This window comes from Vanellus vanellus (genome assembly GCF_965231255.1).
Source record: "Vanellus vanellus genome assembly, chromosome: 19".
Classification (NCBI taxonomy): domain Eukaryota; kingdom Metazoa; phylum Chordata; class Aves; order Charadriiformes; family Charadriidae; genus Vanellus; species Vanellus vanellus.
This window is the reverse complement of record NC_138924.1, coordinates 5,546,520-5,568,852: the sequence shown is the minus strand read 5'-3', so window position 1 is coordinate 5,568,852 and position 22,333 is coordinate 5,546,520. Positions and strand designations below refer to the sequence as shown.

General features: G+C 60.6%; 1 protein-coding gene across 1 annotated transcript; it reads left to right on the top strand.

Annotated features, from left to right (window-relative positions):
* Nucleotides 1-288: 288 nt before the first annotated feature.
* Nucleotides 289-21,064, top strand: SRRM3 (serine/arginine repetitive matrix 3; the record flags this gene model as incomplete). Its single annotated transcript, XM_082493296.1, has 14 exons — nucleotides 289-563; nucleotides 3,738-3,839; nucleotides 7,595-7,729; nucleotides 7,887-7,967; nucleotides 8,389-8,418; nucleotides 8,841-8,909; nucleotides 9,195-9,230; nucleotides 9,991-10,041; nucleotides 10,159-10,263; nucleotides 10,911-11,082; nucleotides 17,103-17,431; nucleotides 18,038-18,265; nucleotides 18,523-18,660; nucleotides 20,848-21,064. Exons 1-14 carry the CDS (start codon nucleotides 340-342, stop codon nucleotides 21,062-21,064), a joined length of 1,917 nt encoding a protein of 638 aa, XP_082349422.1. The 5' UTR covers nucleotides 289-339.
* Between the last annotated feature and the right edge of the window lie 1,269 nt (nucleotides 21,065-22,333).

The window sequence follows — 22,333 nt, the reverse complement described above, 5'->3', positions numbered from 1 at the left end:
CCAGGCTTTCCCCAGCATGAGGCTGGCGCAGAGCATCCTCCTCTCTTTCCCATGAGCCAGCCCCCAGGGCACAGCGATGGGAATAGCCCCAGCCTGGCTTTGCAGGTGGGGAAACTGAGGCATGGGGCGGGAGGGGCCCTGGCAGAAGACCCGGATCTCTCCATCGCCGTTCCCATCGACCTGCTGTGCCTGCACCTCTTTTGAGACAAACTTAGCCTTCAGGTCCTGGCGGGGTCCCCTCGCCGTCACGGGGTGAGAGGGAAACCTGGACAGGGACTGACCCCCCGATTATTTCTCTCCCTCCTAGGTGCTGCTGGCAGTGAGGCCACCCACACCATCATGGCTCTCTACAACAACGGGGCCGACGTGCCTTCGCCCCAGGAAGCCTCCAACGGCTTCTCGCAGCCCAGCGCCTCGGGTACATGGCACAAGGGCGAGGAGGAGGTGCGTCTGGTGGAGCCCAACCTGGTGAAGAAGGCTCACCGGGAAATCCTGGACCATGAGCGCAAGCGGCGGGTGGAGCTGAAGTGCATGGAGCTGCAGGAGATGATGGAGGAGCAAGGGTGAGTGGCGGGGGATCGGCGCTGGGCTGGAGATGGACCTCATGGCTTGTGATCCTTTTGACCCACTTGCACCTTGTTCTCCCCCTTTTTCCTCTCTAAAAAACCAAAATACCTTGACGTGGCAAATGTCCCCAGTTGGAAGTAAATCCACTTTGGGGTGAATTGGACTGCTTTGGGGTGGACTGGTGGGTTGATTTGTGAAGCTAAGTGCCTCCGAGAAACGTAGACGTAGGGGTGCATCCACACACACGTGTTGGAGGCTCAATCCGGCCCCTCCGCTTGGCAATCCGGGCTCCCAGCTCATGGTGCTGGGAGAACGGAGGCAGGAAGGAGGCAGCCATCAGTGCTGCCCGGCCCGTGCCCCGCACGCCTGGGATGGGAGATGGTCCTTCTCTGTCTCTCGTGTTGGAGAGACGCAGGAGACCTGGGGTTTAGTCCCAGGCGAGGCTGTTTTGGTGCTTCGGTTTGTCCTGCCTTCTTTCTCTCTCCCAAGTTTTGGGGTGAGAGGATTCTTCCCATCTTGCCGTGCCCCTGGATGCGCACCATGAGCTGCTCCACAGCCTTTGCTCTGCCCCGGGGAAGCAAAGGGTCGGGGGAAAACCCGGGGGGCATCCCTGCCTGGGGATGGGCAGGAGGGGCTGGGGGGCCAACGAGGAGACCTCCATCCCCACTGGACCCACGGCCATGCTGCCGGCTGCCCCATAGCTCCGGCACCAGCCACACAGCCCGATCCCCCTGACAGCTCGCTACGACCTGATGGATGGAGCAAATTCTTCGGCGCACGCGGGTAGACGGGGACTGGTATCAGCTGGGGAGAAGGAAAATGGATTGAGGGAAGGCTTCGCCAAGGCTTTCATTAAGAGCGCAAGCGTGACCTAGAATTAAATTGTCTCACACAGACTGGAATAATGATTGTGCCTAATTTGTCGTTATGGAAATAAATAAGGCTGACCTGGCGCCTTGGGGAGCCCAGAGCCTCCTGTCGGGTTCCCGCACCCTACTAGGGATCTTACTACGGGGAGTGTCATTACTGCGATGGGTAATAGCAATATTGCAATCGGTATTGTTGTTATTGCTATAATTGCCTTTGCTATTATTAAGGCTATTAATAACGATGGTGACGGTGATACACCGAAATGATAATATAATTATAGTAATAATCTTGGTCAACCTGGTTAATCCTCCGCCTGCTCTTCCCCTCCGCACAGGGCTCTCGGGGGGGAGGGGCATTACATGGGAAGCGCTCTGCACCCCTGAGGTTTCTTCCTGGGCCGGGGGCCGCATCCTGGCCACGGCCTCGGGGGAGTTGTCACGGAGGGCAGGGCCCCTGGGATGAAGGAGTGTGACAGCAGAGGAGGTTTTGTGGGGATTTAAGCGCTCCCTTATTTTCTTAAACGTGGATGATGGCTCCTCCTGCCTGCCCTGGACCCGGCCGCTGCTCGCTCTGGGCTGCCCGTGCCGTCATTCCCCGCCTGCAGGCTGGATTTTTTGTCCAGAAAAGAAGCATCAGCATATTCTTTTTTCTTCCCCAAACTCATCCTACGTGTTAAAGGCAAAACCCAAATCCCTCCAACAGGGCTCTAAGCGCTGCAGGAGGGAAGAGGCCGGTGGGGTGCTCCTGCCCCCCATCGCGGGATCGCTGGGTGTAGGAGGTGGGGGGGGCGTTCCTCGCCTTGGCCTTGCCCCCCCTCCCCACCGCAGATTTCCTAATGGCCCAGCCGCGGTGGCCCATCTGTCACCTCCTGTTTGGCCTCGCGTCCCCTCTCCGAGAGCATCGGCCGCGATCGTAATATGCTGCAGCGAACGCTCGTCTTCCCGGGCAGACATCTTCCCGCTGCTGCTGCCTGGCTGACGTCCATGGGATGGCCGGGGCGGCCGGCGGCTCCATCCTTGCCAGGAGGCCGCGCTCCGCCGGGCTGACTCTGCACCGCCAGCCAGGGTACGGTGCAGAGCAGCATTTGGGGGTGGCTGCTCTGTTTTCGGGCCCCCCTCCGTGCCCAGGCAGGGTGCAAGGAGAGGGGAGGCAGCCGAGCTGCCCCCGTGCCCGGGTGGGGAATTAATGACAGCCTTTCGGTGCAAATGAGCTCGTTAATATTAATTCCTCTCTCTTCGCTGTTCCCCTTCATGGGGGGCACCGCAGGGGGGGCGGGTGCTGCCATGTGCCCCTCTGCACCCAGGGGCACCCAAGGGCACCCAGGGGCACCCACGGCGCTGCGAGGGGCATTGCTGTCCCCAACACGGGCTCTGTGAGGTGCTGTGGGGCTCAGCCAGGCCGTGACACCCCGTTTTCTGGGCTCGTTAGTGGCGATGCTCATGGGACGTGATGGCGAGGGAAGGGCCACGAGTAGCCCCTGTAGATGGTGTGGGTGACAACAGGGATGCACACAGAGCCCAACTCCTTCCCTCCCAGGGTGGCGGTGTGGCGGTGACACTCGCTTTGCCCTGTCCCCAGGGATGATGCCAAGAAGACCGTGGGTCCCTCCACTGCATCCCTCTGGGTGTTTTTGGTCGGGGGGGGATGCTCAGGTACCCTTGTGCAGCCGCAGGATGCGGCACAGGACCGCCCACCCAGGGCTGCCACCCGTCCCTCCCTGGGGACACCTCGGGGACGGCTGGAGCGCCGTGGTTTGCTGCGGCTGTTCTCAGATGCCAGGGACAAAGTGATTAGTGTCTCTCGTTAATAACCCTGCAGCGGCCTGAGTCAGCGTTCGGCGTTAGCGCAGAGCTGGCTCGGCTGCCGGGGCCCTGACGTGGCGCGGGGATGAGTGAGGGAGGCTCCCGATGGGACGGAGGCACCAGGCGTGAACCCCGAAATCACCAGCTGCAATGCTGGCACTGGCGGGGGGGTTTGGCAGGGACATGGCCCAAAACCTGGGGCAGTGGAGCGGGGATGGCAACATCATGGTCATCGTCTTTTACCCCTTCTTGATGTCCATTCCTCTGCCAAGCACTGCTGAGAGGGCAGGAAGGAGAGAGGAGGGCATGGGTGGTGGCAGGGTCCAAGCCGGGGGACCTGCTCTCCTCCAGGCCCTGATGACCATACCCATGCCACCCTTCCTTCTGACTGGCTCCTCCAGCCACATGTCACTCCGGAAGGTATGGAGGTCCTCAGCAGGTCCCTGGAGAGCCCACGCTCCAGTCACGGCAGCCCTGACCATGTCTTTGCCCATCCAGGTACTCCGAAGAGGAGATCCGGCAGAAAGTGGGGACCTTTCGGCAAATGCTGATGGAGAAGGAAGGCGTGCTCACCAGGGAGGACCAGCATGGGCGCCAGATGTAAGTGAAGCAGCTCTGAGTCGGCCCGTCTGTGTGTCCTGCCCATCTCTCGTCCCAGAAAAGCACTTACCAGATTGCCCCCGAGTATCGATGGGTGGATGGATGGATTGATACAGAGAGGGTATATATAGGGATGGTTGGATAGATGGATGGGCGTAGAGAAGGTATATAGGGTTGGATGGATGGATGATTGGTTGGTTGGTGGGATTATTGGTTCATGGTTGGTTGATTTGGTGGTCGGTTGGTTAATTTGATGGTTGGTTTGTCGGTTGGTTGGTTGATGAGTTGGTTGGAGGCAGGGTTTGCCTGTCTCAGGCAGTATCCTCTCTCTGGAGAGGTTGGAGGTTATCTTGCACTGGTCTTTTGGAGTCGTCAGGGCGCTGTACAGAGAGGCCAACATTGCAATGCTCCTGTCCCGGATGATGAAAACGAAGTGCGGGTGTTGATGCTTGCCTCGCCCCACCAGCCAGTGGCAGAGACCAAGCTGCAGGTTTGCTGTGCCTCACCTCTGCCTGTTCCTGCCTCTTTGGGTCCCATCTCCCGCTCTCCCCGGGGCTGAAATCACAGCTTCTGCCTCCAGCCAGGCAAGGGCACTGGTTTCCAGTCCTTGCTCTCAACCCTTGTCCCTGGGTGTGAAGCTGGGGTAGCTTGGCTGGCCACGTTTCAGCAGGTTGGCTGCTGTTCTGTAACGCTAGAAATACTCGTGTTAGCAATAATAATCATTAATAATAGTAATAATAATAATTTCTGTTGCGAGGGGCCCAGGCTGGATAGGCAGCGCTCAAGCCTGCTTCTCACCTGGGTAGACCCAGAGCCTGTGTCTCCGTCAGGCTGGTGTGACACCAAGGAGCCCCACGGAAGAAGCTTCTCCACTTCTCCAAGGAGCTCCTGCCCCGTGCCTCTGCCTCTGAATTGCTCCTCATGCTGTCTGGTCCCTGGGGGCTACTTCTGCCCGGCGTGGGGGGGGCTTGGGACTCAGGTTAGGTGTCCAAAGCAGCCCAGCTCCTGCTGGGGATGTGCCACTCGTTCCTCCTGCCCCGTGCAGGACTGTCCCCAGCCTCGCAAGGGTCCGCCCTGGCTCGATGACGATTTATCTGTGCGATGCTTAATGGCCCAGGCAGCATGGCTGGCCCCGCGCGCACCATCCATCAGCCTGGAAACCAGGTCACTTGGGACAGGAATAGATGCTGCAGGTTCACTGAATATTAATGCTTCATTAGGGTCAGGAAATAGGGCAAGGGGGGAGGCAGGGAAGCCGCGGCAGCAGGGAGAACCTTCCTCGCACCACTCTGCTGGCACGCCAGGCACGGAGGGACACAGCTCGGCTGTGCCCAGCCCGGGATGGGGCACATGGCCCTGCGGCAGCGCAAAGCATCCAGGGTCCTCCTCCAGGCAGGAAAAACCAAGGCATGGGGAAAACCAACCTGCCCAGGTCACCCGGGGTGGCTGAGCATCGCGCCAGAGTGTTAACAAGTGGCCTTTGCCCATGGGGGCAGGAGTCATCTCCAGGGCATCTTCTCGGGCAGGCTCGTTAGGGCTGGCGCTGTAACGAGCACATAAGGAAGCTGAAGGTGCATTAAGGTTACCCTGGCGGCCCTAGCTGTCACCTTTGCGGCCTTGCTTTTGCGAAATGAAGGGTAATCATTGGAGATTAGCCCCGGGGCTATAAATAATAGTGCTGAGCTGGAAGGAGCAGTCTCAGAACAAAGGATTGCTTGGGGGAGAGCAAAGCCAGAGGTGCTTGGAGGAGGGTGGTGGGAGCCGTGTCCAAAGGAGTTGGCTCCTCTAGCAGCGGGGACCTGAGCTGCAGAAGTCCCTGCCAGAGGATGTCTCATGTGCGAAAGGTCTGCGCTGGTCTTTAATTAAAGAGCTACAGCCCTTGCAGTGGCTGGGAGAGTATTCGGCAAAACATCTCGTGGGCTGGTCCTGCTCCAGCACCTCTCTGGATATTTACAGCTCGGTCTTTGGCTGCTGGGACTGTGAGTCTGAACCAGCTGGTCTCATTTCAAAGCGGATACGAAAGCTCAGCGCCGTCTGCAAAACTCCCCAGGGGAAACTGAGGCACCGAGCAGAGCCGTGACCACCTGAGTCCCGGGCTTGCTCTCTGCGCTCCTCCAGCTCCCCTCTCTGTGCGCGCACAGCCCGGTCCCCAAGGAGTAACTGCTTGATGGACAGGCTGGTGGGACTGAAAACAAATGAACGCGAGCGTGTGTCGGGCGGGAAGGGATAATTGGGGCAGCACAAGCCCGTCTTGAGCCGCTGAGCACAGCTAATGGGTGAGATGCTGGCAGCCGGCTCGGGCATGGAGCGCTGCCTGCTCCTGGAACAGAGAGTCCAACAGGGAATTATCCCTGCTCACTCCTCTCTTTTCCTCTTTTCCCCCCCTTCCCATGGTCGGGTGGATGGTTGAAAGGCCGTTCCTACCCTTGGGGCACGGCCAAGGCGGGAGTCGCTTGGAGAGGACCCAGAAAGCCACGGCTGCGACACAGAAGGGAGCCCGAGATGCGCTTGAGCAACCATCCGCGGTCGGGAGGAGGATGCCTCACTTGTAATTTTGGTCCAAACCATTTTTAATTGGGTTAAACAGCCCGGGGCCTGCCTGTGGCCAGGGATGCCGACACGTGCCGCTCTCGGATCTGCCGTCTGGGGCTGGGAGCATCACTGCGCTCGGCCAGAGGCGCTGCCAAGGAACTGGTGCCGCAGTGGCTGCCCTTCACCAGCATCCCTGGCCACACACCTCCAGGCTGGGAAGGGGGAAGGAGCCCAGGTGGGTTTCCGAGGGCAAATCTCCCTTAAGGAGCAGCGCCCAGGCTGGTGTGATGCCGGGCACCCTCCAGGCACATCCCCGTCCCTTACGGTTCCCTCCAGAACACCTGGATGGCCGCGTCCCTCCCCGGGGTGAGGTGTCCTACATCCCCCGAGAACAAACGAGAGGCTCCTGGGGGGGGTTGATGCTGCTCCTGCGACTGATGGCAGAGGAGGTCCAGGGATGTGGGGGACGGCAGGGAGAGGTTGGGCAGGGACTCCTGTGTCCCTCCTGCCTGCCCAGTCCAGCTGCCAGGCCCCTGCTCACAGCCCTGGTAGTCAATGGCAACCTCCAACTGGTTTCCATGGCAGCGGGAAAAATTAATCCTGGTGAAGTCACTCAGGAGGGAGAGGAGACACTGTTGGCTCCAGGCCCGATGTCCCCCCATCCCCATCTCACCTGGCGTGGTGGGGGGGACATCACCCATCACCTGCCTGAAGTGCCAGTGCTGAGCCGGCAGCATGCTGGGGCACCGGCCTCAAAGCCCAGATCATCCCAGGCAGCTCCCGCCAGCGGGTGGATAATCCCCTGAATCCCCCAAGCCTCCTGCCAGCTCCTCGCACCCTAATCCGGCCCCACTGCCTACCTGGGCTGACCCCAGCCCCACGCTCAGCCCTGGCACTTGGGGAATGCCAAAAGGGGCTCCGAATAACGCTGAGGCTGGATGCTGCGGGGAGATGGTGGCCTGAGCCCCGGAGTGTCCCTGTGCCAGCCTGGCAGGGATTTATGGCAGGAACAGGAGCCCCAGGAAGACCCCCATCACAGGGCTTTGCTGTGTGTGGACGTCAAGTGATGTGACCAAGGTCACCTGGGGATGCTGTGGCAGAGGGGGATGTTCCCCAGCTCCTGCAGCCACCACCGAGGCTACTCCAGGCTTCTCCCTAGCCGCTCCGGTGGGAGATGGGGAATGGGGAGCCCCAAATTAACCCTGCGCTTCCTCCTTTGACAGCGTGATAGAAAACCACCACGGGGCGGATGGGGAGGAGTACGCGGTGGAGTACCCCGATTACGGCGAGGGCTGCCTGCTGCAGTGCGACTGCTCGGCCGAGTGCTACCGTGAGGACAGCGGCCACCGCGAGTATAGGTGCGGCTGGATCCATAGAGGGGATCTGGGGGAGCGGGTGTGCACGGAGGGGGGAGGTCTCCCCACCTGCCAGGTCCCCATTGAGGGACACAGAGGCCAGGGGACCCCTGGGTGGCTGTTCCTTCTCCCCCCGACCCGGTCTGCCATCTCCTCGCAGGCTGAAAAGACGCTCGAGCAGCTCCACCTCTCCTCCGCCCAAGAAGAAAAAGAAAAAGAAATCGGGTCACCGCCGAAGCCGGTGAGTCCCCGGCTGTCCCTGCGCTGTCCCCTCTCCCGGGAGGGCAGCTCTCCTCCTGGCTCACCCCCTTCCCCAGGCCCCGGTGAGGGCACTTTAGGGAGTAATGCACCCCCAAACATGTACCCTCAAGAGGTGCAACGCGTCTGCGTGCACCAATGGTGCAACACACACACGTGCGTGTGCACACATGCACAGCACCGTGGGACGCACCGTAAGCCCACCCAACTGCATGCACTGGTGGGACCTTGCCCACTCCGTGCTGGGAAGGAGCTGGCTGCCACCGGGCACAGCGCCGGGCAGGATTTGGCTCCCTGGAGGGTCTGGCTCTGTCTGCCTGCTGGTCCCCTCCCTGGTTAGCACTGGCCGGCTGGGCAGGATGCTGTCCCTAATGTCCCTTTCTTCTCTGCCTTCCCCACGGCAGCAAAAAGAGGAAACCCGGCTCGGAGCGCAGGTGAGTGCCCGCCGGGCTGGGTGGGCTGTGGGGTCCCTGCTGGGAGTGCAGGGCCACCGGGCACGGGGTGGCCTCCACCACCCGCTGTCCCCTGCCGAAATCCCAGTGGGAATTGGCCACCCCGTCTCCTGCTGGAGGCTGCAGAGCCCACAAGGTGGCAATGGGACACAGTGGGATTTGGGAGCTCCGGCACCAAAGGCAGTCGGACCGCTTCTGCCAAAAGCCCCTTTCTGTCCCCCACCCCAAATCCCCCAAGGAAATAACTTCCATGGGATGTTCATGCATCTCATGGGTGGTCCAGGGGAAGCAAGGCGCCAGGGGGCTGTGGGATGGGCTCCCCTGGGCCATGGGGATGGGGATGGGGATAGGGGATCCTTTGCTCCCCCCTCAAGGGCACTCACTTTCCCCCCCCCTCCCCCCAGCTGTGACAGCTCTTCACCCATCCGCAAGGAGAAGAAAAAGAAGACTGGAAAGAAACACAGACGCGACAGGTAAGATGGACAGCAGGGGCTGGCTGGGGACACCGGGGCTGGTTGGGGACAGTAGGGCAGGCTGGCAGCTGCCCAGGCCCTTGGGCTGGGGTGGGATGGAGGCACGGACAGGGATGGAAGCTGATGGCTCTTCACAGGGTCATCACCTCCTCACAGCGGCTGTCACCTGCCCCATCCAGCAGAACCATCTCAGGGCCACCCTCCCTGCCCTTGTCCCCATCCCTTCGCTCCCCTCTGGCCAGCTCAGCATGTCTCCTTCAGCTCTGCCTCCTCTTCATCCCTCAGGTCTGAGTCGGGGTCACGGAAGAAGAGAAGACACAGGTGAGAATGACGGCTGCCGGGAGCCACCCCACTGCCACCAGTGCTGGCTGCCAGCTTCCCCCATCGGGGACCCCCGTCACCCACCCTCCTGCTGTCCCCATCCCCTCTGCACACGGGGACCGACCCACTGGGTGCAATGGGTGCAGGCGTGGGCTGACATCACTCACCATCTGTCCATCTGTCCCTTGCCTGGTGAGCGTCCCCTTCACCCCGTGGCCGGACACCACTGGGCGTCCCCCACCCTTGGGGGTGGCACAGGGCCACTCTGGGTGACTGCAGGGTTCCACACGACCCTGAATGTCCCCCAGGGGAGAAGGGGTGACACCACGCAGCCATGGCCAGGGCGAAGCCCGCTGTTGCCCTGCTCTGCAGATGCCCTCCGCCAGCACCGTTATTTTTGGGTGAAATAAGTAAAAAAAGGCAAAGGGTGCCTGGGTGGGCAGAGGGGCTCGGAGGGGGCGGACGAAGGGTGGGGCAAGTGGGGGTTGACAACATGCCTGAGCCCTGTGGATGCCGAGCAGAGCCAGTCCCCCCCCTTCCCACTGCCACCCTGCCTCGCCAACCAGCACGTGGCCCCCACGGTCCCCCCAAAGCCAGCCGGGACCCCCACCGTGGTTTGAGGCTTGGTGGAGCCCAGCTCCAGGCAGGTCCTCCCCATCGCTCCTCCTGCAGCCCCGGTGGCTCTGGGGGGGGGCTGGGGAAGTCCCCCCCCGGGTGTTGCCCCCACTCCCGTCTCTGCAGCCTGTGGTTCTTCCCGCAGGTCCCGAAGCCCCAAGAACAAACGGAAAGAGAAAAACAAAGAGCGCAAGAGGTGAGGGGCCGGGATGGCGGGGGGAGCGGGACGGTGTGCCCCCCTGCATGCCCTCCCCCCCCCCACCCCGCGGCGGCTCAGCCTGCCCCTCGGCCCCCCCGGCCACCCTCTCCACAGGTCCCGCAGCGAGTCCCCAGCCTGGCGCTCGCACCGCCGCAGCTCCTGCAGCTCCCACAGCGCCTCGCTCTCCTCCGACGACAGCGCCTCCAAATCCCCCGGCAGGTAAGAGTAGCCTGGGACCCCCACCCCCACTGCCAGCGGCCCCCTCCCCCAGCCTCTGTTTTGGGGGGCAGGGAGGCAGGTGACAGAGGCGTTCCCATGTTGGCGACCCTTGAGGGATGGAGGGCAGGGAGATGGGTGGCAGAGGTGTCCCTGTGATGGGGACGCTATGGGATGGAGGGAAGGGAGGCAAGTGGCAGAAGTGTCCCTGTGATGGGGACGCTGTGGGATGGAGGGAAGGGAGGCAAGTGGCAGAAGTGTCCCTGTGATGGGGACCTTATGGGATGGAGGGCAGGGAGATGGGTGGCAGAAGTGTCCCTGTGATGGGGACCCTTATGGGATAGAGGGTGGGGAGGGAGGTGGCAGAGAAGTCGGTGGGATGGGAACCTTCAGGGGGATGAAGGGGAGCAGGACAATGCTGTAGCATCTGGAGGGGGTTTGGGAACACAGTGCCTGGCCAGACTTTCAATTTTTAACTGAAGAAAGCAGAAAACGCCAATTTTCACCCCATTTCTTGCATCGGCAAAGCCTGCCCCGCCGTCTCGCCCCGGGCGCGTGGCCGGCAGCCCTGCCGGAGCCTGGCGAAGGGCGATGCCTTGCCAGGCTCAGGGCAGGGGGACGCCGACGGCTCACGGTACGGTGCCCCGCAGGCTGAGCCCCAAGCGCCGGCAGGATGGCCCCAAGGGCAGCAGCGCCCGCTCCAGCCGCAGCCCGTCCTCCCCCTCGCCCCGCCGCTCGGCCTCGCCACACCAGAACGGGCACAAGGGCAGCGCCCAGAACGGCCGCCACAGCCACGGCGTCCCCCCCCCGGAGCCCTCGGATGTACGTAGGCTTTTCTTGGATCACCGTTCGCTTCCCTCCCCTCCTCCCTCCGCAGGACCCCCGTACCCCGGCTCTCCTTCTCTCCCCTCCTTCCCCCCCGTCGCTCGGCTCCCCCCCTCGCCCAGCTGGGGCACACAGGGGAGATGAGGGGTGCAGGGTGCACCCACCCCACCCCATCCTCCAGCACCCATCAACCTTCTGCCGGGCTGCACGGGTCTCCCTGGGGGAGCCAAGCCATCACCTCGGGGCAGCCACCAGGTCATCCCTCCCCCCAGAGCCACACATCGCTCTGCGGATGTCACCCCATCCCTGGGAATGGTGGCTTGGCAGGTCCTCATCACCTGCCGGTGTCACCACCGGGGCTCAGCGCCTCCCTGGGAGTTGATCGAGCCCAGACAGCCAAGAAATGGGTAAAGCTGGAAAATTCTCGTTCCCCCCCCAACCCAAAGCCTCCCCAGCGTCAAGGTGCCGACACCAGTGCTCAGGACCCCAGCACCCAGTCTGGGGACTGGTGTTAGGCCAGGGGTAGGGTCTGGAGGGGGTTTGGTGCTGGGTGCTCAGATTTGAGGAACTTGGGGTCCCCGTGGTGGGTGACAGTGGGGCTAAGTGTCCCCGGCTCTGCCTTGGTGCCCCGAGGGTCCTGGTGCAGTCCGGGGGGCTGCTCCCACACTGAGTGGGGCGAAGCCCTAACTCAGCGCGTACAGGAGGCCAGCCCCAGTTTAACCAGTGCCGGGGTGGCGAGGAGCCCGCTTCGGCTAGCAGCGGGCTGGAGGCAGGGCTGAGCGAAGGCAGCGTGCTGGGGGACCCCACTAATGGGGGAGCACACAGGTCCCCGCTCACCCCAGGGGGCTTTATTCCCACAGGTGAGGTGCTGCGGGGGCGCCCCGGGGCTGGCAGCACCCAACACTGACACCCCAATGTCTGTGGGGCCGGGGACACCCTGGAGAACGGGGCCAGGAGCCCCCCCAACTCCATATTCACATCCCCTTCACCCTTTCCCAGTTCCCCATCCCCAGCCCAGCACCCCCCCCACCCCCCAGCAGCACCCAGCACCCTGCCCACCTCTTGGGGCACCTCTCTGCTTTCTTCTTTCCTGTGGTTTCAGCTGGGGCTTGTTGGGGGGGGGGGGGGGATTTCGGGTGCCGAGGAGCCGCCCGTCGCCCACCCCGGCACCCGGCTGGCCCCGCTCTCCCCCTGCCCACCACCCCCGAGCACCCAGCATCGCCCCGGCCGCCGAGCTCCCTTGGCTCCCCGGCACCAGCGGGACTTTTCTCCGACAACTTTCTCTCTCTTTTTCTCTTCTCTCTCTTCTTTCTCTCTCTGGTTTCTATTTTACTTTTTTTTTTTTTTTTCTTTTTAATCCCATCTGTGTTTTTCTTTAGCCTCCCATTTGAAAAAAACCCAAACGGTAATATACACTTCCATTTCTTGCTCAGCAGAAGCAGGGACAAGGGGGAGGGAAGGGCAATGAAACGTGCTTTTTTTCCCCCCTGTTTTTAGTTTCCTTTCTCATGATTTCTTTTCTTTTCCCTTGTGATGTACAGAAATGCAAACAATATATATCTCTCTTATTCCCCCCCCCCCCGTTGTCGTCGTGTTGTTCTAGAATTTTTTGCTTTTGTGTGTGTTAATGTGGAGAAGAAAAAAAAAAAAAAGGCAGATGTGTTTTCTAAATATTTACAACCGCTGAACATTGTATTTCCATTTTCTATATTTTGAACGAGGAATTTAAAAGGGAAGAGAACCGAGCAGCTCTACACCGCAAAGGCAGCAGGCTCGCTTCCATGCCACGGAGCGAATTGCCCGTTGCCTCCTTGAATTGGCTACTGCCCCGTTGCCTCGGCCGGTGGCCGGATCCTGCTGCCGTGGGGGTGCTTTTCCTCCACGGCTGCAGGATGAGGCCGTTGGGTGCCGGGTTATCCCCCCCCCCAGCGCCAAGCCGAGCACCATCCTGCACCCAGACACACGCATCCTGCATCCCATCGGGATGGGTGCTGAGCATCCTCGGTACCCAGCGCCCCCCCTCCCCCCAGCATCCTGCAGACCCCCCAAAAGCTCTTGATTCAGCCCGTTCCCCGGGTGAGCCGTACCCCCCCCAGCACCCCCAGCTACGGGGAGGAAGGGGTGCCCCGGGGCGCTGCGTGGTGTTGCCTTCCCTTTTAAATACCCATCTCCATCCATCCCTGCTGCCTTCCCCAGCCTTCCTCCCGCGTCTCTCCTCCTCCTCCTCGCCCACACGCACCCTCCGGCCCCTCTTTCTCCCCGGTTTTCTTTGGGCCAACACACCCCAACAACCCTCACCCGTGTCCCCACCTCCATCCATCGCCTTCCCTGCATGTTATCCGGGACTTTGCCATGTTATATAGCGACTTTTTAAGACCGAAACGCAGCCGGGTTACAGACACCAGCCAGCAAACTGCCCCCCCACCCCCACCCCGTGGCCACCCCACTTGGCGGCCGGGCCACAACCTTTCCATTTAAAAGAAGGAAAAATTAAAAAAAAAAAAAAAAAAGCTAATGAGACCGATTTTTAAAATAATTAAAAAAACCAAAAAATCTAAGCAAAACAAACGGGATTAGCCGAGGGGTCTGGATCGCCGTACTAAAGAGTCCTTGTCTTTTTCCCATTCTGCCCTCCAAATGTGGAGATTATTGTTTTCTTTTTTTATTATCGCATTCCTGTCACTGCCAATTGCGAAGGTAGGTATTTTGTCCACCTCTGCACGTTCACTTCTGCAGATGAGCCTGTTGAAAAGCACCGTAGCTTGATTTAATGTTATTTTCTCTTTCTTTCTGACTTTCTTTCTCTTTCTTTCTTGCTCTTCTTCTCTGTCTCTCTTTCATTTTGTCTCTTTTTGGTGGCTATTTATAACTTTTTTTTTATTATTTGTATGGTTTTCCCCAGTTAGCTGCAAAGCCATGCTCTTCTCTTACGTTCTTTATTTATATATATATTATTTTTGCCCTGTCCACGTAATATTTTTTTCTTTCTTCCCCCCTTTTCTCTTCCCCGTCTCCTCGTGCCGTCGGTAGAATGCATTTCTGTGTCTTTCAGCCCTCCGACTTTGTGTTCGTTTCCATCCAGGGGCCGAGCACGGCTGCTCCCTTTCAGTCTCCCATTAGGGGCCGGGTAATGAAGGCGAACGCAATTAGCGAGAAATAGGGGCAGCGGCCAGAGCCCACGGGTGGGGGGGGAGCAGCAGCACATCCTGGGCCCAGGGGGTTTCGGGGTGGATGGATGGGGCAAGAAATGAGAAACTGGGGGAGATGTGTGGGTATAGCCCCTCCTCGGGCCACGACGGAAAAAAAAAAACAAAAACAAACCCAAAAAACCCCCAATCCTGGGAAAATACTGGGGGGCTGTGATGGGGAGAGGTTGAAATCTTCCTCTGTGGAGAGAGACAGGTCTAGGGTGTCACGGTCCCCGAGGGGCAGGGGACGGTGTCCCGGCTCCGGCTGCCCCATCCCTTTGCCCAGTTGGATTTGTTTGGGATGCTTTTCCTTTTGTTGCCTTCCTGCAAGCCCGGCGGGCAGGAGACCCCTCCGCCCCGGGGGTTGGGTGGGCATCCCGAATCCTGCATCCCGAGCCCGCAGCGTGGCCAGCCGGCACCTCATTGCTGCCCTGGGAAAGAGGAGACCCCTCTCTTTCTTCTTCTTCCTCTTCTTCTTCTTCATCTTCTCTGCTTTGATTTCCCCCTGCCTGGACGCTGGCTCAGCTGAACCCCCATTCTGGGGCTGCTGTATCCCCTTGGAGGGGGTCCGTGTCCCCCCAGCGCTGGCAGGGCAGCTTGTGCCATGGGCAGAGGTGGCCATCGCCGCCAGCCCCCTCCCTCGCTGGAGCGATTGCAGCAACGGGTTGTTGAAAAAAACCAACCAACCCACCCAAACCCACCACCAAATCCCCCCCGCCCCGTTTTGGCTCCATCAGGCCGGTGTGTGACTGGAGGGGTTGGCTCATCCATGGGGACAAGGAGGTGATGGGGGACGCGCCACCCGTGGGGTGCGGAGCAGCTTGTGCACCACCCCCCCGCCTTGGGATGCTCGGGGACGCGGTGGCCTTGTGTCCCTTTTGCAGCATCTTCGTGGCTCCCCGCCCCGGCGCCTTGCCCGCTTCTCTTTTGGGGAAGAAAAGCGGCATTTAGGAGGAGATGGGGGCGGGTGGAGAGAACCTCGTCCTTGAGGATTAACCGACCCGGCTGTGTTTGGGGCTAGGGGCCAGTGGGGAATTGGGGTCACTGGCCCCCAGCTTATCCCCAAGCGCAGTGACACCATCCCAGCACCGCCTCAACCCCCCCGAAATCCCATTCGATCCCCTCAGCCGGGCTCAGCACCGCCCCGCGCAGGATTTACCCCTCCAGGGATACTCAGGGACCCGGCGCCGGGCTGCGATGGGGAGAAGGAGACCCCCCCCAAATCCCCCCACCCCCCACCCCCCCCAGCCGGGGTTTGCCGGCTCAGTTGGGGCCAGCGATGCAGGAGCCGTTTCCACCCATCTTTTTGCTCTAGCGGTGTTTGCAAAGATGGGGAAAAAAAATCCCAGGCAGCGGCTGCAGCTCGGAGGAGCTCAGATATTTGGGAGCCGCTGCGTGCTGGACCCCGGGGCCGGGCAAAACCCCCCCCTTCTTCCCCCAAAACTCTCAGCAAGAGCCCGGCACGGGGCCGCGGCGGTGGCCCAGGGTTCCCCCCCCTTCCATAGGAGAAGCGAGTTGGTTTGTTTTATTTCTCCTCTCTCTGGCTCTGTCTCTGTCTCTCCTCCTTCTCTCGCTCTTTCTTTCTCTCTTGCATTTTTGTGAATCTAATGATGCACTTATATTGCCCCGCTTTTCCCTTCTCTTCATACCTTACCTACTAAAGGAGGAAATGCCACTTTTTTGGTAAGTGGATGTTAACCAAGAGGGACTTAAAAAAAAAAAAAAAAAAGCATATAATGGAAAAAAAAAAAAAAAAAAAAGGAAGCAGAAAGCAAAGTCTGTGTTGAGTGCTGATGAGGACTTAGCAGTTCCCTGCAGAGTCACAGCTAACGGCTCAGTGCTGTCCCAGGAAGAGCTCAGAGACATTCGTTTATCTCAGTAACGAGGACATTTGTGAAGTTTTGCTTTGTTGTTTTGTTTGGTTTTCTTTTTTTTTTTTTCTTTTTTTTTTTTTTTTTTTTTTTTTGTAAATTTGATTTGATTTGGATGGTTTTCCTTCTTTCTTTTTTGGTTTCTTTTTTGCCTTCTCGCCCCTGGCCCCCCACCCCCTGCCTTGCCCTCCATTGTCGCTCTGTGCCGTCCTCCTCGTTTCTTGATTTGTTTGAAGCCAAAAGCCGTACGATCTATAAAAACTACACATATCTGAACATATCTCTCTCTATATATGTGCATGCCTCTGTGTGAGCAGACCCCCCCCCATCACCTCCAGCCCTCTTTGGTTCCACCCTTTCCCCTCGGCTCAGTCTGATTTACTCTCCCCCCCCTTCCCCACCTTCCCTCCTCTCATCTTTTCTTCCAACCCCCCCCATTTTCCTCCCTTCGTTTGGGTTTTATCCCCCCGTTTTCCCTCCCCCTTTCTTGGTCAGGGTGGGTGGGCACTGGGGTTTGCTTTATCCCCGCTCCAGGTGGGGTATTTTTGGGGGGGGGAGGTTGTTTCTTTCCCTTCGAGCTCTCCCTCCCTGACGACTTGGGGGGTTCTTGGATTTATTTATTTTATTTTATTTTTTGCTCCTATCCCACCCCTTCCTTTGGGTTTTTTTGTTTGGTTGGTTGTTTTTTTTTAATTTGAAAATTTTTTTTTTTTTTTTGGCGTTCTGCATGCGGAGGTTTGCATGACCCACGTTGTTGAGGGCGAGAGGAAGGTGCAGGGTAGCGTCTGTGTAGCCTGCCTTATGCGATGTGCGTTGACGTTGTGAACTGCGCCCCCGGCCCGGCGCCCCCCGTTAAAATCCCCTTTCTCCTTCTTTCTTCTCTTCTTCCCCCCCCCCACCCCCCGCCCCGACTCCACCTTTCCCCCCTTCTCTCTCTTTCTCTCTCCCCCCTTGCCAGAGGCCGGCCTCGGCGTCCCCCTCTCCGCGGGTTCACGGCAGGACGGACCCTCCGTCCCCCCGCGCCCGGGGGGGCCGACACGGTACCCGCAGCTCCCGGTCGCCCACGCCGGAGCGGGCCAAGCACGGCCACCGGCATCGTTCCCGCAGCTCCTCGCCGCCGCCCCGCCACCGCGGCCAGAGCAAGGGACGGCCACCGGCCCCTCGGGAGCCCCCACCGCCACCGCTCAGCCCCGCCGGCTACAGCAGCGACTCGGAGGGCTCGGCGGGCTCCCACCCCTACCACCCACCGCTCGGCCCCGACAGGAACCACGGCGCCCACGCCAAGAAGTAAGGGGGTCGCTGGGGACGGGGTGGTGCCATCCCTGCCAGGACATGGGAGCCAGTCTCTGATATTTGGGGCGCAGCCCCATGCGGGCAGCCCAGTTCCATCCGGGCAAAGCTCTGGGGGTCAAGCTGGGGACCGGGGTGGGGTTGGGATGCTCAAGGGATGGTGACGGGATGCTCAAGGGATGGGGATGAAGATGGGGACAGGGATGGCGAAGGGAAAGGGGACATGGACGTGGATGGGGACAGGGATGGGGCTGTGGATGGGGATAGGTGTGGGATGGTTATGGGGTTGGGGATGGAGATGGGGATAGGGAAGAGCCATAGTGGGTCAATGTCAGCGCACTACAGGAGGGTTCATCCCTACAAGGGATTATCCCAGCGCAAAGGGCAGTGCCTGGATGGCTGCGTGGGATTACAGGGTGCGGGATCCCAAGCCGGTGAGCACCCCATGCTTTATAATCAGGGATGCAGCCCAGCCAAAAATTGAGGTCGTGTAGGTGCATCTGTTGCTCGCCCATGGGAACCTGGGGTGCCCAGCTCCCGCGGGGACACCCTGCCGGCCACAGCGGGCGGGATGCGAGGAGGTGCTGGGCTCTGCCTTCACAGGGTGAAGGAGAGGCACCACCGGGGCCGGCCCAACAGCAGCTCGGAGTCGTCGGCCAAGCACTCCCGGCACGCTTCGGAGCGGAGGAAGAGCCCGTCTCCCAGCCCCGGCCAGCGCAGCAGCTCCTGGAGCTCCAGCGGTTCCCTCTCCAAGTCCCGCTCCCGTTCCCGGGAGAAGAGAGCAGGACGTAGCCGCTCCCGTTCGCCGTCGCTGAAGAAACCTGCCAGCAGGTCAGCCCCCAGGGGGGACTTCGGCCTGGGAGACCGTGGGCTCAGAGGGCATCCCCAGCTCAGGGTGGTCCCGGCTCCCCTGGGGCTCGAGGAGGGGGTTACAGGTCATTGCTGGCCCTTGGTGACACTGGAAGCACCAGACCCAGGTGGGGGTGTCACCCCTGTGTGGAGCTGCTGTGCATGGGCTCTCCCTGCATCCCACCCTGGGACCCCAGCCCGCACCCCTGACGCTTCTCCTCCTCCTCCTCATGCTGTAGAGAGAAGGACAATGAGCCCCGAACACGCCACGGTGACCCTGATCCCACCCGCGCCCGGCGCCGCTCCAGGAGCTACTCCCCCATCCGGAAGAGGAGACGTGACTCCCCAAGCTTCATGGAGCCCAGGAGGATCACAAGGTGGGTGCTGGCACGCCACAAAGCCTCTGCCATGGCCACTGGCATGGCCCAGGACTGAGCTCTGCCACCAGCCATCCCCGAGGGTGAATGGACAGATGGATGGCCGGACAAATGCATGGATGGATGGATAGGTGAATGGATGGACAGACATGGATGGGTGGATGGATGGATGGATAGGTAGATAGGTGAATGGATGGATGGATGGATGGATGGATGGATGGATGGATGGATGGATAGGTGAATGGATGGAGGGATAGGTGGATGGATGGATGGATGGATGGATGGATAGGTGGATAGGTGAATGGATGGACGGATGGATAGATGGATGGATGGATGGATAGGTGGATAGGTGGATGGATGGACAGATGGATGGATGGATGGATAGGTGGATAGGTGGATAGGTGGATGGATAGGTGGATAGGTGGATGGGTAGGTGGATAGGTGAATGGATGGATGGATGGATGGATGGATGGATAGGTGGGTAGGTGAATGGATGGACAGATGGATGGATGGACAAATGGATGAGCAGCTCTGCAGAGGGATAGATAACCCTGAGGATGACCAGCTGGGTGAATCAGCTGGTGCAGACAGACAGATAACCAGACTGCCTCCAATATTACAACCTTCTGATCTCTTCCCATTTTGAGGCGTGAAAATAGGAATTCATTTTAATCTGCATGTGCATATTCCAGCAAGATGTATCGCCGCAGGCATGCCTCTCCCCTGCCCTCCAAAAGCCAGTTTCTCCTCCTTGAGATCCTATTGACTCAGGATCCCGGGCTGTAAGACAGGCAATATTTAGTGCCAGACGAAACACTGTGTGCATATATAGTACCTCGTTAGCATGCAGCGCTGGCGGCGGTACTGGTGGCAAGCTGAGATTACCTCGTTCCTGACCTATTTGTCTCTCCTGCTATCAGCTGGGAGATCAGGGCCGTGGGGTGGAGGGGATGGATTTTTAGAAGTCAGCTCTGGCTCGCTGTGGGAGGGTTTGAAGTCGTAAGGAGGGAGGACAGGAGAAATACTGCTCAGCCGGGGGGTCAGACCTCCCTGCGGTTCTCCCCGATGGATGCCCTGCAAAGAACACGAGATGGGAAAACCTCTCCCAGCCCAGAGGAAGGTTTTCCAGCCTGGGTAGCACCTGCCGGTTTTGCATCCCGCCCTCTCCATCCCCGAGCTGGGTTTTGCCGGGATGTCCCCAGGAAGGTGGTGGGGCTTGGCTGGAGGACACAACCTGCGGTCTCTGCGGGGACCGTTCCCCCCCATCCCTGTCACCCATGCCTAGGACGGATGGGGACGGCAGACCCAGCTCTACTTGGGGTTCAGGAGGAGCAGAGCTGTTTCTGCGAGGCTTTGAGGATGCTGCGGGGAAGGGGCAGCCGGGGAACACCCTCAGCACCCTTCACCTTCCCCATAGCCCGGCCAGAAGCTCCAGGGCTTTTCCTTGCCCTCCCACCCTGTCCTTGGTCCCCATCACCTCCTGCTACCCCGGGGTCCGGCACCGTGTGGTCCTGCCTCAGTGATGCCAACGTCTCCTTTTCCATTTCATCCCAAGGTCCCTCTCGGAGAGCATCGCCGCCAGCCTGGCTCCCAGGGTAACCTCCCCCCTTCCTCCTCCTCTTCGTCCTCCCGGACCCCTCTGTGTCACCTCCGGGCTGTGCCTGTGTCTCTCTTTAGTTCCACTAACATCGGGCCGGGAGAAGGGGGCAAGGGGCCGGCTCCTGCACCGGCTCCAGACGTCGCTGCCCCCCCATGTCCCCCTGTCCCCACTGCCCTATGCTCCCCCACGTCCCTCCTCATCCTCAGGCGCCGGCGGGCCGCAGCTCGCCTCCCGCTAATCCTCAACGTCTCTTTTTCAGCAGCTTTCAATCTTTGGTGTCTGGGAAACACAAAAGCCACATTAACCTGCTCACTTTCTGCCCTCGCCGCTGCCTAATCCAGGACTAACACCCCGGGGGGGGGATTGGGGGGGGGGGACGGGCTGGGGAGGAGGAAGGGGATGGAGGCCAGGGTGGGGGGAGATGTGTGTGATGCTGAGTGGCCGCATCCTGACACCCTGCAACCGGTCTGAGCCCGGCTACCCTGCAGGGATGCTCGGCCGTGCTGGGGAACCAGCGCCGGACACCCCCCCCTTCCTCCCCGAGCTGCCGCCGGGGGCCTGACTCAGTTTCCCTTTTCCATTCGCAGCGCCCGCAAGCGTCCCATCCCCTACTACCGCCCCAGCCCCTCGTCCTCCAGCTCGCTGAGCACCTACTCCTACAGCCGCAGCCGCAGCCGCAGCTACGACAGCTACAGCACCAGCCGCAGCCGCAGCCGGACTCGCAGCCCCCCCAGCCGCTCCCGCAGCCCCAGTCGCAGCCCCAGCTACAACAGCCGCAGCAGCTCAGAGAGCGCCGGCTTCTGAGCCCCCCCCAGCCCGACACCCGGCCGCAGCCCCCACCATCCTGGCTGTGTTCCCCACCACCACCACCCTCTCAAATGCCACCCGCTCCCCCAGGAGGGACGGGGACCACCGGGGAGGTGGAAAAGCAGCCGGGGGCTGCTAAGGATGGACGTGGCAGCGGGGGAAAGCGGGGGCTGGAAAATCAAATGGGTCCTTGCATCGCCCTAGGAGGGGGCGATCCCCCCCTCTCCCCCCCACCCCGGGGTGTTTTGGGGGTCAGGATGGGGTAGGGGGAGGATATCTTCTTATTTCTGGGAGCACTGGGGGGGAGGGCGGGATGGGGTGGGGGAGCACAGAGCGAGGGAACAAACTGCTCAGCAGAGACCTTGGGGTGAGCGGGGGGTGGGGGGGAGGGGGCAGCTGGGGACCTCCCCGGGAGCCCTTTGTGCTTTTTTGGGTTGGTTTGACTTTTTTAGCACAAGCGTATCCATCGGGGGGGGGTGGGCAGGAGGGGGCATCTTCAGCCCAGGCTGAGCTGGAGGGAGTGATGCCAGCCAGCCGTGAGCCCCGGCTTTTCCCTGGCGGAGGAGTCACCGTGTCCCCATGGTGTCCCTGGGGACAGGGGCACCCTGAACCATTTTGGTCCCCCCCGACCCAAGCACACGCCGAGCCATGGATGAACAAACCTGGTACCCACTGGCACCCCACAAGCCTCTTCTGGCACGAGGATGTTTGGGGGGGGGGGGACATCCCTGCGGGTTAATGCTGCTCGTCACATCTTGGCCCGTCCATCTCACCCAATTTGGGGGACGACAACCAAGCCGTCGCCCCCCCCCCAGGAGGAGGGAGCTGCAGAGGGCTGGGCTGGGGGATTTCCCCCTCCCGGGGCTCCATCCAGCCATCCTCCGGCTTCAGCACATCATCCCCTGCCTTTGGGCTCGCAGCCCCTGGCCACCACCTCCTGCTCTGGGGCCGAGCGGTGGCTTTTTAAACTTAATTACAGAAAGAGAGAGGCAGGAGGGGCCCCCGGGCTTTGCCGGCAGCCCCGCTTTTGCAGGACTTTGCTGATTTTCCAAAAAAAAAAAAAAAAAGCCCCCCCAGGTGCTGAGGACAGTCCTGCCTTGCCCCCCCCCCCCCCCCCCCCCCCCAGGGCTGTTGGTGTTTAATCCCCGCGGGCCCCGTGTTTTCCGGCCGGCTGGAGCGGGACGATGGGGATGAGCCTCCCTGGGTGGGAGAGCAGCTGCCTGGATTAACCCGCTGCCCCCGGATGAAAAGCCGGGCTGTGGCAGT